Source organism: Xiphophorus maculatus, chromosome 9, assembly GCF_002775205.1.
Source record: "Xiphophorus maculatus strain JP 163 A chromosome 9, X_maculatus-5.0-male, whole genome shotgun sequence".
Taxonomy (NCBI): domain Eukaryota; kingdom Metazoa; phylum Chordata; class Actinopteri; order Cyprinodontiformes; family Poeciliidae; genus Xiphophorus; species Xiphophorus maculatus.
Window position 1 is genome coordinate 18,263,060 of NC_036451.1, and position 15,313 is coordinate 18,278,372.

The 15,313-nt window shown below is 38.7% G+C and overlaps 1 protein-coding gene across 2 annotated transcripts; it reads right to left on the bottom strand.

Annotated features, from left to right (window-relative positions):
- Positions 1–600: 600 nt before the first annotated feature.
- edem3 (ER degradation enhancing alpha-mannosidase like protein 3) lies at positions 601–15,127 on the bottom strand. Of its 2 annotated transcripts, XM_014471068.2 has the most exons (21): positions 14,194–15,127; positions 14,053–14,098; positions 13,859–13,959; positions 12,672–12,711; positions 12,071–12,183; positions 11,763–11,916; positions 11,276–11,410; positions 9,446–9,551; positions 9,133–9,230; positions 8,201–8,326; positions 8,025–8,108; positions 6,582–6,665; positions 6,255–6,379; positions 5,875–6,046; positions 5,640–5,785; positions 4,836–4,980; positions 4,464–4,655; positions 3,546–3,711; positions 3,049–3,234; positions 2,671–2,718; positions 601–1,896 (listed from the first exon to the last, which is right to left on the bottom strand). In XM_014471068.2, exons 1-21 carry the CDS (start codon positions 14,280–14,282, stop codon positions 1,541–1,543), a joined length of 2,712 nt encoding a protein of 903 aa, XP_014326554.1. In that variant the 5' UTR covers positions 14,283–15,127; the 3' UTR covers positions 601–1,540. The 2 variants fall into 2 exon arrangements, with proteins under 2 accessions (XP_014326554.1, XP_023195760.1); XM_023339992.1 differs by lacking the exon at positions 2,671–2,718.
- Positions 15,128–15,313: the final 186 nt, after the last annotated feature.

Consider the following 15,313-nt stretch of genomic DNA (forward strand, 5'->3'; position numbering starts at 1 on the left):
CAACAGTCAAGCTGATCAGCCGGTGTTTGCAAACAACTTTTGACAGTTTTTGACAGAAAAGTCTGGTTAGCGTCTATCAACGTGACAGTTCAATTCATACTCTTGTTAATAATCTGCAAGATATGAACTCACTTAATATTTCTGTTTATTTCAACAGTATTTCGATGTAAATCTGTAGAAATTCACAGAAAGGTAAGATTACAGCAACATATTTTTTTTATTTAGCATTAATTTTTCTTTCTCAGCAGTCTTTCATAACACCATAATGCTATGGTGCATACTGAGAATTTTCCAATTACATGTGTGTCATGTTGAGTCAAGTGATTTGATGTGGGCGTCCACCCACTGTTTATAGAAACGTATGTCGGAAAGAAGAGATTTGAAAGCCTTCAGCCTTGACTCAAACATTCCCATTATTTTGATGTCAAGATGTGCTCGCTATTATTTCTCAGATTTATGACAGCTTTTTCCACCTACTTGGTTTCAGCCATGCCCTCTCCCTAATGTGTAATTATTCACATTTGAAAGGAATTTTCCAAACAATCTCAAGCAGCAAACTGAGTAAAAGGTTTCACTGAAAAACACAATGAGCTCAAAAGATTAAGACAACTTAGTTTTCAATCTTTATTGAATCTCATCCTTTCAACTCGCTGATCTCTGCTTCTTCCAGAGTCCAGAATAAGAATCAGTTCTTCCAGCGCCCTCCAGTGGCGGCCAGTGGTTGCGCTTTAACGCAGAGAGCGTGTTTTGCTCCAATGTGGTCCAGAAAATGTTGTTTCTGTTTGGAGGTCAGTGACTGGGCAAAAAGCACTGTATTCTTTCAGTCAGTCTATCTGGGCAAGTAAATATTTATATATCTTGTATATATAAATATACAAAATATACATGTATATATATACATGTCGAGATATATATATATATATATATATATATATAGTGTATATATGCTCCAGAAATGATAGGTTTTGTGATCTTTTGTCAGACATACAACCATAAAAATATATTTATCTTACCAATCTTCCCCCATAATAATTAGTTTTTTTTTTTATTCTAATGAAAGTCTGTGATCAGCCCCAAAATCAAAACATTAAATGTTAAATCACATGTAATCTGAGCTTTCAAATAGAATCAGTTGGTCAACGGATTTACGACTGAGAACGAAGTTCAACTGAGTAAAAATGGTCAGAAATGCATAGACAGGAAAAACAAGAGTAGGAAGAAACAGATTGGAAAATACAGTAGTTACATATAGTTTCAAACGATCTGGTCCGAGTCATTAAAAAACAAAAAGAATGCACAGACAGAAACTGTTTCAGAAAGTGAGGTAAGATCCATGGGCTCTTAACTCATTATCTACCAAATGACTCCCACAGTTACAGCAAGGGGCGCTGCCTTTGCAGGTAAAACCTTTCGCAGAGGGTAAAATAAACCTTTTAAGACCTTTTAAGGTTTGACAGCTCCCTCTGTGTGAATGTCCCATCTCCTCTCCCTACACTGCGGTAAGCCCACAGTTAAAGAGCAAATATGTGTCTAACGACTGTCAGAGCTCATCCTTCTCCATCTGCTTGAAAGCCTCCAAGTCTTCCCGCCAATCAGCCAGCAGCTCATCCACTGACTGGCTGCTGGAGTCCGTGTCGCCTCGAGGCTCTTCCATCTTCTCAGAGTCTCTCTCCTCTTTAGGCTGAGCCGTTTCCGCCTGTGGATCTACGGCTTTTTCCTCCTCTTCTTTTATGACTTCCACTGCAGGACTTACCTCCTCCTGAGCAGGAGAAACTTCCTCAGGAGCCGATTGATCCAACTCCTCTGTGTTCATTTGCGACTGGCTAACAGGTTCAAATGAAGTGGGAGTCGTTGCTTCGGTTTGACAGTCCTCCTCCTCTTCTTGCACACCCACACCTAGGGAGGAAGCATGGATGTGAGATGAGGCGTTTTCCATAAAAACGAGTACAACTAACATCTAATTTTTCTTTTTCTGCCAGTAATGCACACACGCTTCCATTCCAGGTCAAAAATAGAACAGTTTTTATAAAGAGGCTGTCAACTCGAACAGCATGGTGCTGATCGTGAGTCATGTTTCCTGCAGGATATAGCCTTCCTCACATAGCTGTGTAGCCAAACTGAGAGCCAGCTGAGAAATGGGGGGGTGGGTGGAAAAAGCACTGTGAATTTTTAACTAAAGCTGGCAGGAGTGTTTGTCCTGATTCTGAAAATACAGCTGATTGTAACTGAGTTTAAGAAGCAGTTTTCACTTTTAAAGAAATAACACTCAGTACGACAGCAACAACTACAGCTTTAGACTATGGTCAGGGCGCAGACGGATACACACAGGAATCACTAACGCTGGTTTCCAAATCCTACACAGATTTCATTTCACATTTTTATTACACTCAAATATCCAGGCAACCCTTTTGTTGACGAAGGGAGGAACGAAGGGAGGAAGAATGGATGCATAGGTAAAAGAAATGAATGATGGACAGATATATGGATGAATACTCCTGTTTTCAGGTTATGATCATGACTGATCTGGGTTTGTTCAGCCAGTTTCATATTAATTATAAACACCTGAAACTGAGACGTGAGTTTATATGGATATATGGATGCAAACTTTCCAGTTTAACTTGAAGAGAAGAGGAACAGACAAAGAAAGTGGGAAAAGAAGAGATTACTTACTGCCCTCAATCAGGCTCCCAGGAAGAGGTTTACCTTTGAATATGGCTGCTGCTCATCAATAGGAGTGAAGGCAGCAAGTAAGGAACGGAAAACAAGTAGAAGGAAAAAAAAGGTAAGGTTACAAGACAGAGGAAAAAAATAATCAGAAAAAGACTTGGATATGAGGTGATGAATCTGCTCCACCATGTCTCATTATAACCGCAGGTGGTGGGTGCCTTTGAATAAATTCCTAAACCATTTACACCCCATGTTTTGTTTTACACAGCTAAACACATAATGAGGCTCGGCTGATGGGGAGAGTGGAGCACAGTGGTGTGATCAGACTTGTAATGAGCGATATGTGAAGTTTGGGGCTCAAGAAAAGGAATAATGTCACACCTCTGTCTCTGGCTTTGTCGCTCAGCAACACCTCCACCTCTCTGTACTCCTTCAGTGCCTCCAGCAGGATGTTCCCCTCCTTATGAAACAGGAAGAGGAGGGGCAGCGTGATGTCGTCCGTGCTGCGGCCGTCTCCGGCCATCTGGAACAGAGGAGCTGTGTCGCTGCTGCTGCCCTCGTTGTCATCTAAAACAAAAACACAAGTTAGTGAGGCACAGCTTTACCAAACTATATGCTTTTTTTATTTTACTGCACTTACTATAGCACTCTTTTATTAAAAAGGAAATATATAACCCTTATTGAAAATGTCATAAATATACCAGGAAGTTTAATAAAGCCCTGTTGTTCCCACAAAGCTCTGTTTAAACGCTAAGCCATCATGTCGGGTGCAGCGGCCTACCAGACTGGATGTCTTCAAAGCTAATCCAGTTATTGCTCACTAATCTAGTCACAGAGTAGTTAGCATCTGTCTCGGGCAGCTTGCTGTCCGCACTGACCGATGACTATGCCTCCGATGGCGCCGGCCCTCTGGATGTTCCGGGCCTTCTCTGCAAACATGCACTGACCGCGCTGCAGCAAGGCGATGTGGCCCTGGACGTACTCGGCGTTGGTGATCTCGCTGCAGCCGCTGTACGGTTCGGCCACAGTAACGAAGCCTCGTACCTGCGCGAAACACAAAAAGAGCCAAGATAAAGCATGCAATGTCAAAGAAAGTACAAATATATCTCTAAGTGTTACATATTTTGCAAAAGCAAAACCACAAACTTCATGTCATGTATGAGAATTTTATGATATGGAGTAATAATTGAAGTGTGGTGTGCATTATATTGTCGTAGCATTGTATTTTCTTGTACTTGTATCATTTTCCTTTCATTTTAAAGTTAATGCACTAATTTGTGTTGATCCTTACCTTAAAGTAAAAAAAAAACATATCTATCTAGTTATCTATCTGTCCCTCCTTTTCTTTCTCTCTCTATATATAAATATATAAATACATATAAAAGTAATTGATTATTTTATAGACTATTCTGACAAATAATTGATATATTGCATTTAAAAAATTGCCATGTTCTGCAAAAAGAATTAAGCCTTTTTATTCAGTGATAGAAATATATTAGATACAGTTAAACAAATAGTTCATCTCATTTTTTAAATAAAAAAATAAACATTTTGTTGCTTAAAATATATGAATTGGTTGATGCTTAGTTGCTTATGGTACAGTACATTGACTTCTGTGTGAAGGGGTAGACTATGTAAGAATTATTTTTCATCAAACTACTACAACTACAGTTTTGGCTTAATTACTGCTCAGAATGTTGTTTTTATTTTTCTTTCAACTAATAGAAAATAATACAAAAATAAAACTAAAAACAGGGAAACATTTATTTACACCTTTGGCAGACAGAAAAACTTACCCCTGTGGTACTTTTGGAGAGGTCGGTGCCAAACTGCGCCGGACCCGCAGTCAGCACCACTCTACCAAAGAACGGATGGGAGACGATCTGGATGGCTCTGGGAGGCAGCTGCTCCTTCTGCTGCTGGCTCGACAGCTCCATCATCTCCTGCATGAAACGCACCCCGTCCTCTGCTGCTACTGCGCTCACAGCCTAAGTATAGGTGCGACCGAGTGGGAGAGGAGACAGCCGTTGTTAAAGGATTAAGCCGGGAAGACGCCAAAAATAACAGAGGTGTGATACAATTCTATATGCCAGGAATAAACGGATAAACTGTATGCTAGTTTTAATGGGAATCAGCTATCTGCTGTGTCTTCATGCTGCAGTGTTAACCTGTGTAGCATGCTGGACCAGCTGCACCCTGCCGTCTTTCAGGTGGATGAGACTGACTCCCATCCGTCGAAGCAGCTCCAGATGTTCAGGGTTGTTCGCCATAAAGTCCTGAGCTCTCAGGGGAGGACGGCTCATTCCAGGTTCCCTAAAAGGGAGTAAAGGATAATTAATAAAATGCATATTTACTTGTATATTACGAGGCCTGACACAACAACAAGCACTGCTGGACAATAAATTGTCCCAGAAATTGTTGCAATAAACGATTGTATTGTTTATTATTATATTTTCAACTAATATAATAATGGCTTATTAATGCAAGCATACCCACTTAAAGATAAGAACAAAGCATTCATTTCTAAAGAACATTTTACACTGGAACTACAAGATCTTTTAAATATCCAAAAACAAACAAAGAAAACAACCAAAGCGATAATAATGAAAGTGGATTATATAGTCTCTGTAATCAAAATTGTATTTCAAAAAACCATCATTCAGCTTAGAAGGGAAAAAACAGGAAAAGGTGGCAGATAGCGCAAACTAACCACATCGTACTGGATGCCCAATATTAGTAGTGTATCTGAAAATGCCGGCTTTTCAACAGTATCAAAGTGGGACATCTTTTAAACGACTGCTGTCCAATTTTCATTTTTAATTTGCGATTAATTTATTTATTGCTTATTGTGACAGGCTTTTATGGGAAACATTAATGCTATTATAACCGGAGCAGAAAAAGAGCGATGCAGCTGATGCAGTAACCCAATATGCGCAGGGCCAGGAGCCGGTTCAACCTGTACGTTTGCATACCTGTACGGGGCAGGACGGGGACAGCTCTTGTCGACGGCACTTCGAATCGGTTCTCTCAGGCTGCGAGGAAAGGCGGGGTCGGGAAACAAGAGCCGGGTGTTGGGACACGTCCAGTCAAAGTTGGAGTCGTCCAGCTCCTCATCAGACTGAAATGTCGACAAAGGTTTTGCCATTACTGGTAGTGCCACAATGCTTCCGTCAAAGTTTCTGTGATTTTACATATCCTTTAGGTTACCGTTTTGTTTGAGGGAATGGATGAGGTGTTAGGGGCTGTAGAGAGAGACAGAGGCAGTAAGTGAGCCTCAGTTGTGAAGACATAGTCTTCCACATCAAAGGGAATGTCTTCTGCCTCAGCAAACAGCAGGAAGAGGTATTTAAACATCTCGGCAAGGAAAAACGAGTCCATTCTGAAAAGAAACGAACGGGATGTGAAGCATAAAGCAGGATTTAGTTCCTAGAACTACAATTTGCTTGCAGCACAATAACCACAATTGGATATCATAAATACCCCTTGATAAGTATAGTCATACATATAAAAGTTATATCTAAATATTGTAACCACTTCTATTCAGTTTATTGTCATTGCAAAAAAAAAGTTAATCTGTTTGGACTTACCGGTCTTCGTGGCTCCCAGTGCGCACATCCTTCATAGCAGCGAAACCGCAAGGAACCCGAGCAAAGCGGTTGAGGTTGTCCAGGATGGTGCGTCCTGCCTCCAGGTAGTAAGGGTCTCCTGTGGCCTGGTGGAAATGGGAAGAAACAAGTTGGAAAAAGTCAGTATATCATGTGTGGAAGCTGCACCAGTTGAGCAGTCTTAGGAAAAATTATTTCTTTGCTGCTTGAGGTGGAGAAAATCACAAAAGTGATGCACGGTAATAGATATTTCCCTCTAGTGCAAGGGAAGCGAAAACACAGCATTAAGGCAGTCGTTTGGTAAACCACCTTGTAAAGGAAGTAGGTGCTCTCGGCGAATTCAGGCCTCAAGGGATGCTGAGCCCAGTGCACCCTGAAGTCAGTAGTGAAGGCCTGAGGACGGACAGAGGAGGGCGCAGCGGTCAGCACATTAAAGAGAATGAGACCAGTAGATGAAACTGCAACATACACTCAAAGTTGGATGGTCACGTCTCAATAGACCTGCAGTTCAGTCGTATTCTTTGCATTTTAGCTTGATGAATTAAACAGATCTCTGTTAGATATTGAAAGCTTGGGATATTGCTTCATAACCTAACCTTGTTTTAACCTAACCAGCTGATCCAGAATGCTGCTGCTCGCGTTCTCACTAAAACCAGGAAGATAGAACACATAACACCAGTTTAAAGTCCCTCCACTGGCTCCCTGTAGCTCAAAGAATAGACTTTAAAATACTGTTGTTAGTTTATAAATCACTGAACGGCTTAGTACCACAATACATTAAAGATCTGCTTTTATTGTATCAACCTTCCAGACCTCTCAGGTCTTCTGGTTCTGGTCTGCTCTGCATCCCCAGAACCAGAACCAAACGAGGAGAAGCAGCTTTCAGCATCTATGCACCACAAATTTGGAACAAACTTCCAGAAAACTGTAAAACAGCTGAAACACTGACTTCTTTTAAATCTCAACTGAAAACCCACCTGTTTAAAATTGCATTTGAAATGTAATCAATTACAAATTTATTGATGTAACTTGACTTAATGATTGATTCTATATTGCATTGTGATTCTGTGTTTGTAATGATGTAAAGCACTTTGAAATGTCTTGCTGCTGAAATGTGCTATACAAATAAAATTTGATTGATTGATTGATTTAAACTTCCCCACATGGTTATCTCTGACCTGCAGTGATGGTAGTAATGAGTTTCCTGTTTGCAATTCCATCTGTTTAGTGTCCATTTATTGAATCATATATACAACTTCATGATAAACATTAAAATAGATATCCCAACATTTCATTAAGAGGGGTTTATTTACATCAATTTAGCATATAGAGGAATATGCTCAGAGAAACATGGCAGTCATAGCATCATACTGTGAGGACTCTTTTACAAACTGATTATTTTCACATTTGTCTTTTTAAAAATGTTGTGAGGACAATGAATCGTTTCTTTCCCCTTCACAATTTTGTACATCCTAAAAGAAATACACAGAGGTTTATGGGTATTATATGATGAAATGTGACTGAAGGTTAGTGTCTGCAAGACACTGTTCCTTGCCTGCTCACAAATCCAGCAGATAATCAGCAGAGGTTTATTTTAGAGTTGGGTTTCTGCCTTTCTAAATGGACTCGTGCAATAAGAGCTGCTTTCCTGAATAGGTCAGCCTGCGCAGGCCACAAGTGATAATTTGATTCTTTCATTTGTGGAAGAATTCGAAACCAGCACACAGCGCCTGACGGAGTGAAGCAGATTACCTCTGGGAGGAAGTTGTGTTTTTTGGTAACTTGGTACAACATCTCATGAGTCTCGATCGCAGGACGGATATCTCCCTTCAACACCTGAAACACACGCAACGTATATCATGTCAATGAAACGCCAAAAGACCTAATAGACAACCTGATCTATTCAGCAGTACGGGTTCTAATCGGACCTGAAGTCCAGGGAAGAAGGCCAGCAGAGAGTCCATCCAGGTGCGAGCAGGAAGCAGGGGTTTGTGGATGTGGACGTCCAGCAGCAGAGGAGGCTGGCTGATATACTTCATAATGGATGCATAGTGCTACAGGGGAGGTGTGAAGGAGAAATGGAATATAGAAGAGGACACTTTTAGATGCATGGAGTATGAAGATGAACATTCACAGACTAATTTTAACGCCCTTAAAATTGTGACGTTAAGCCTTCCCAGCTTCATTAAATATTTCATGCTAAGTAAGAACTAATCAATAAGAAATGTATTATTCACTAAGAGCTTAATGCTGGAAAACCAATATTGTTTGACTGGGCATGACAAAAGTCTGTCTACAGCAGGGGTGGGCAATCCTGGTCCTCGAGGGCCGGTGTCCTGCACCTCTTAGATGTCTCCCTGGTCCAACACACTTGAATTCAATAGTTGAATCACCTCCTAAATGCAGTCAAGTTCTCCAGAGTCCTGCTAATGACCTCATTATTTGACTCAGGTGTGTTGAAGTAGAGATGCATCTAAAAGTTGCAGGAGACCGGCCCTCGAGGCCTGGAGTTGCCCACCCCTGGTCTACAGTATACTTTGAATCAAATGTTCCAATCAGGTTACTGAAAAATAATACAGAAGAGGGAAAACTCTCACATCAGACCACTAAAACTGTTCTAATATTGGATAAATTGATGTGTTCATGAACCTTCACATCACTCATTATACTAAACAGATCGATATACGTATTATGTCTGGGATCTTAAAAGCATGGCGAGGAAAATTAGTTAGGACCTGAGAGAGAAGCTTAAAAGCATAGCATTGCGTCAGTATGTGTGGGATGCTCTTATGACAAATGTTCTGAGGCTAGAGGAGGAATCGATTTACTCAACGGTGTGTGTGCATGTGTGTGCCCTCACGATATTAAAACGCTGCAGAAACAGGTCATCTCCCAGGAGGATGTAGGCCTTTAGCAGGTATTCATAGTACGAGTCTATTCCAGCTCCAACTCCGCTGTCTGCAAGCGGCAAGAAAAAGGCAGCTTTCAAAGGGATTTTCAATGCAAGATACAAAAATCATGAAGGAAGATTGTCTGTTTGTGCTCATCCGACCTTTAACTTTCTCAAAGCAACTCAAATCTTTAATCTGCTTTTTAATTTACCAGAAAGATAAACCTTTCCTCTATGACTACTCTGCAACTCAGTCCCATCCCCACACTCTGTATCATCTCACCTCTTCTGACCCACTCTCCTGAGTGGATGTTGATGGTCGTTCCCACCAGGTTGCTGTTTCTCTGCCTCTTCTCCCACAGAAAGTCCAGTGCCCTCCGAGCATGGTCCTGTCAGAACGTGAAGAATAAGTTACTATAAATCCAAAATCTAAAGTAGCTCTCTGCTGTGAATGAATTACCGACTGACTCTGTGCTTGTTCAGCAGTTTACTGCCGCACCAAGGAAATTAATCAGTCAACAGCCAAAACAACAAAATAGTCTGCCTAGCAAAAGTATGTATACCTTGAACTTTTTCACTATTTATGTTACAATTAGGGTGCAACTAATGATTATTTTAGTAATTTATTATTCTGTCAATTATTCCAACGATTAATCAGATTAAAAAATTGGCACATTCAGCAGATATTTCTTTTTGACTATCATACAATAGTAGAAATACAATAAAAGATGCAAATGAATAATTCAATTCCTTTCTTTAATAAGAAAAGGGACATGTTATTTAAAAAATGCAATAACGTAGTATTCCTTCGGTGTAAGCTTGATAATTTGGAGCAAAGAAATTCATCTGCAGATGAAAGAATACTTCCTACATTGTGCAGTTGTACAGTTTTGGTTTTTTTATTACTCTGACTATGTTGTTCATTCAGTAAATGCCTTTTTTTTACTCTGTGTATTCCAGTGTAATAGACTGCTAAATTAGTTGACAAACATTTCAACAATTGATTCATCACAATTTATCTGATTAATAGTTTCAGCTCTAGTTACAATCACAAACTTTAAAAGTATTTTGTTTAGATTTTATGTAACCAACCATCACAAGGTAGTACATAACTGTTAAGTAAATAAATAACTGATGGAAGGTTTTCATTTTTTCTGACTAAAGACAGAACAGTGTAACTTCTTAGTTCTTCAAATATTTGTATTCAACTGCACTCCTAAATTAAATCCATTGCTTTGAAACAGCAGCTATAAGTCGTGTGCTCTGCTTGTAACAAGTCAAAACTATCAGACATTTTGGTAGCGGTTCAAAACAGACAGAAGACAAGGTACTGCTTGAGTGTTATTAGTAACACCTGCAGTATTTGTTTTTCCAACTTGTTTTTCCAACTGCTCTACGTAAAGTCAAATATTTGCTGTGAAAAATACATCTGCATTTAAGCAAACAACTGCACCCAAGGCAGTCAGGAGTTCCAAGAGTTTTTTTTTAATTATTTCTGACCGGGCGCTTGTGTGCTTTCATTAATTTGTTTCATACAAGTTACTGTTCTTTTTTTTTTTTACTTTCCTCTGAATTATGTAAGCTGCAATATTTTTGTTCATTCTTTGAGAGTTTGAGTGCAAGTAAAACCTAAAACTTTAGAAAATGTATCTTATGCAACCAAATCTAGAACTTACGTTAATATGCATTGCTACATAATAAAGGTCATTTTGTTCAGCAGCTGCCAATTTTCAGATTTCAGATTTACGAAGGCATATTTCCTAATTATTCGGTGTGATTAGGGTGAAAATAAGTAAAGTCTGGGTAAAACTGTATTAAGTTTCAACAGATAGCTTATTTCCGTCTTATTTCATAATCTCCTGCGAACATATTATAGAAGCTGCGTTATATAAAGGGTGCAGCTTTTCAGTGCTGCCTGTGCAAATATCTATTCCACAGGTCATAAACTTGTGTATCCATTACCATCAAAAAACAACATTACATAAGGTAATTTAGTGTGTTCTATTAATTAGACCAGTTTCTTACTCAAATTAGTGTCTACTTATAAGTGGGTTTGTGGGGATTTTATGGGTTGGATATCATGCATAACATTTTCATGAATATTAATTTGTACCTCAAACACAGGGTCCCCAGTGAAGCGGCTTAAGGCAGCAAACTCCAGTATGATGGTGCCCGCGCACGCCGTGCAGGTGTCCGTTTCTGTACCGGTTCTTGTCTCTGGACCCCTGACGCCATGTTTCAAGTTTATCTTGTAATAAAAAAAAATAATAATAACAATAATTAAAAAAAGGTTTTCAAGACTCCACACAGAAGCAAGTCAACCATGAGAGTTCCAACAGCTGTGGTCTGTGAAGCAAAGTGGAAAATGCAAATAAGTTTTGAACAGAGACAGATCTCCATGCAAATGTAGATAAAGTAACATTTCAAAATGTTACTTTTGGAATGAATTACCAACTACTTCCAACACAGATTATCATTTCTGCTTTATGGAGCCGCTATCTAAAAATCACAAAAAGATATATTTTTTTTAAGCCATTATCACGCTGTAATGAAAACTGCAAAATTCTCCCCTCATGAAATTGAATGACAGTGAATCTCACCCTGGGATAAGGCAGGCCGCTGCTGGTGTTAAAGGCTGGCAGTAGTCGCAGTCCCAAGTCTTTGGCCATATGCAGGAGCTCGTCTTGGTACCACTGCATGTGCTGTCCTCCGTCCTTCAGCATCATAGCCATAGAATGACCACCAAGAAGACCCCTGTGGGACCACAGTTAAAAATCAGAAGCTGCTGCCTCTTCGGTATTGTATTTGACATCCACTGCTTTAAATATTCAGTTCTGCAATAATTTAAAATAAATAACGCAAGAGAATTTTTCGTTTAATTTACATAAGCAGACCAATGGAATCTCACCCAAGGACTCGAATGTTGGTTTCAAAGACCGACACCACAATGTCATTGTCCAGCCGCACATCAGACAAGACTCTCCTCACGGCGGCTTCAAACTCCGTCGTCTTATTCAGGAGCTGCAGAAATAACCCAAAATCACCCTTAGTTACAGACCTAAAGACAGTATAAGGTTCAGTTTAAAAAATTCTGAGAAACTAGGAGGATGTAAATTCTGCTGAATTTGTAATTTATGATTGCTTTGATCGATTTTGTTACATATAAAATTCCACGATTATTAAGAAATGGTTTGTTTTGAATATTATTTCCTTTTAACTATACTTTTAGGATAAAACGTATTCACACTGGGTTTTGCCCACTTTTTATATTTATCTAAATGTCATATTTGGATAAATATAAAAAATTTGGGGGATTATTTTATTTTAATTTTTTTTTGCATAGAATTACTGCTCGATTACTCCGTTCCAATACGTTTTTTTGTTTAAATTTCACAGTAGGTATTCTTATGCAAAAAATCCTGCAATACTCAAACAGTTTTCCAATTAATTTGCTAAATTTTTATCATGTGAGGTCACCAAATATTAACAACATAAGAAACAATACTCACCACCAAAGTATCCAAGGTGTCTATTAGCGTCAAAGAAAACCTGGCAGATAAAGCAACACACATTTGAAAAAAGAAAGTTAATGAGTGCTTTTGTTCAAATGGCAAATAAAGAGTTTAGACTTTATTTTATAACTGCATTTTATAGTATGTATTGCAATGACAATTAAAAAAGTTATTTGAAATTCATCGCCTTGTTGCCATAAATCTGAAAATTAAAAATTAACTCTTTTTTATTAAAAATGACGCTTCTCTACAATAGTCACATCTAGTAGAGCAACTGAACTGCCAACTATTTTAATTGATTTATTTATTTTTACGTATGTTTTTTTTTTTTTTTAAACAAAGCATACAAGTAGCCAGCAGGACAAGAGAAAATGTGCATACAAACCCAAGAACAAAATAATAAGCTGCCAAGCTTCACAAGACAGTTGAAATTAAATTGTATTTTGAAAAGTAAACCCAACCTTTAACGATGATCTCAAGGAATGAACAGAGTGAAAATTGCTTAAAAAAACAAGAATTCCCGTCATGCTGTTAGTTTCAGGGTTTTGCAAGCATCAACACTGAAGACTTTATCATTATTATCAAAGCATGACTAAATCATTTTGCGCTATTTTTTCCACGATAAAATAAAACAACAAAGTAATAGCTCATCTCGATGTCAAACTTATCATTGCAATCTAGCCAAAACACAAAGATAACACTTATACAAGCTTTGCCTGAAATAAAACACATAAAAGAGACATTATAATCTTAGTTTCAGATCTGAATCTCATGTGAAGTGGCAGAACCTGTCTTCATTTTCTGCGCTTCACAAAGACTTCCTTGTCATCTAATGTTTAACCAAACATTCAAATGCAAATTAAACTCTTCTTTGTTGCATTTAGGAAACCTCAAACTTCACAATATCACAACATTAGTACTGCATTTCACTCTCCCATTATCGTTCTTTTTATATTAAATAATTTTTCCGACTGTACTTTTCCAAATAAGTTCCAATGCTTTTTTTAATCAGTTAAACTATGCCATGAATGTGTTATAAAAAAAAAGCATGCCAAGTGTATAGAGATTCAATCCAAATTTGCAGCTTGCGAGCAAACAAGCTAGGCCCGGGGGGATCATATCGGCATCACTGTTTCCATTAAAACAATGAAGGCCAAGGGGTAGCGAGGCAGAATGCTACCTACTTTCCAAGCGCATCATCCACATCTCCTCGACTGGGTTCAAGGCCACGTACTCTCCCTCTGCAAGTCAGAGGCATCAGCTCGTCTGCTGGGTATGCATGGTCCTAGAATAAACACAAACATTCCTTGAACTCCATGACACAAACTTCATACTTTACTGTTTTGAAAGGTGGTAATAAAGTAGGACCAAAACTTACCATATAATTCTGATATGCATGGTCAAACATCTCTACCACTTGGTTCCTTTGATAAAACCACAAAAATTAGCGAAATTCTGCAGGATTAAACAGTTTTTGTTTTTTTTTTGTCATACAACAATCAGTGTTCCTGTAGCTTACCTAAACTTTTGTTTCTCTTCCCGCGACATAGCCTCTCCATAAGACCATAATGCCCCGAAGAGCATCAACAGGCACAAAACAGGCGGCATGTTGTGATGTGTTGAGATGATCGCAGCAATGTACACTCAGCTGCAGTTTATGTTAAATATTTAGTCATTACCACTGTTCTCATCCAAATGGACACCATGGCACCTTTCAAGCACATTTAAGTGCCCTCATGTCTTCGTAAATTTTAGCTACCAACAACTAAGTGCAAATGTTGTTTCTATAAAGAAATGAAGAAGAGAGGGGGAGCAGTGCAAGCAGTTTCAGGTCCTGTTTACCTTTCCAAGTTGTCACTTGAACCCATGCGACAAGTAAGATACCGACTTTCATACACCTCATTCAAGCAAACCCACTCAGTTAAATGAAGCCAAATATGACATTGACAACCATGGTTTAGTGTGTAAAGAAATAATCTAATCTCTTAGTAATTTAGGCCAACGATAAAAACATAAAAGCGCACCGCCTTGTTTTTAGTATCTTTATAACCGTTAAGCTTCACTTATACCAAATAACATTAATCAAATAATTAAAAAAACATACCAAATAAAACCAGGGAGTCCTATTAGTACAGGTTCCCATTGTCAGCGAGTTAGCATTTAAAGAAACTAGTTAATTATTTCCTCCGCTTGACAGTATTTCGTCTTTCGTCAGCAGCCGAGTGCTTGTCAGAGCTCAATTAGCTAGCTATGCTAATAAAGAACCGTAGTAATGACAACAGCTTTATCTGGAATACTAAACATATTGAAAATAAGCGTCCACGTTGTTAAACTGTGAAGCTGGTCCGTGTCGTTTGGAATATAAAGTGAGTAAATGCACCGAGTACAAGGATTCCGCACAGAAACTAGCCGTCTTCCTAACCGGATACTACTCCGAAAGAAACGTCAACAACATCCGTTTTGTTATGTTTACCCCGGAGCTTAGTTTTTCAGGCGTAATTTTACTTTAGCCACATTCACAATCCTCATCATAATTTCAAAATAAACTCATACGTTTTTAAACTACATTTTTTTTGTTTTTTTACTTTATATATTTGGGTCTACATGTAGGCAAACCGCTTAAGCGGAAGCTACGCCTG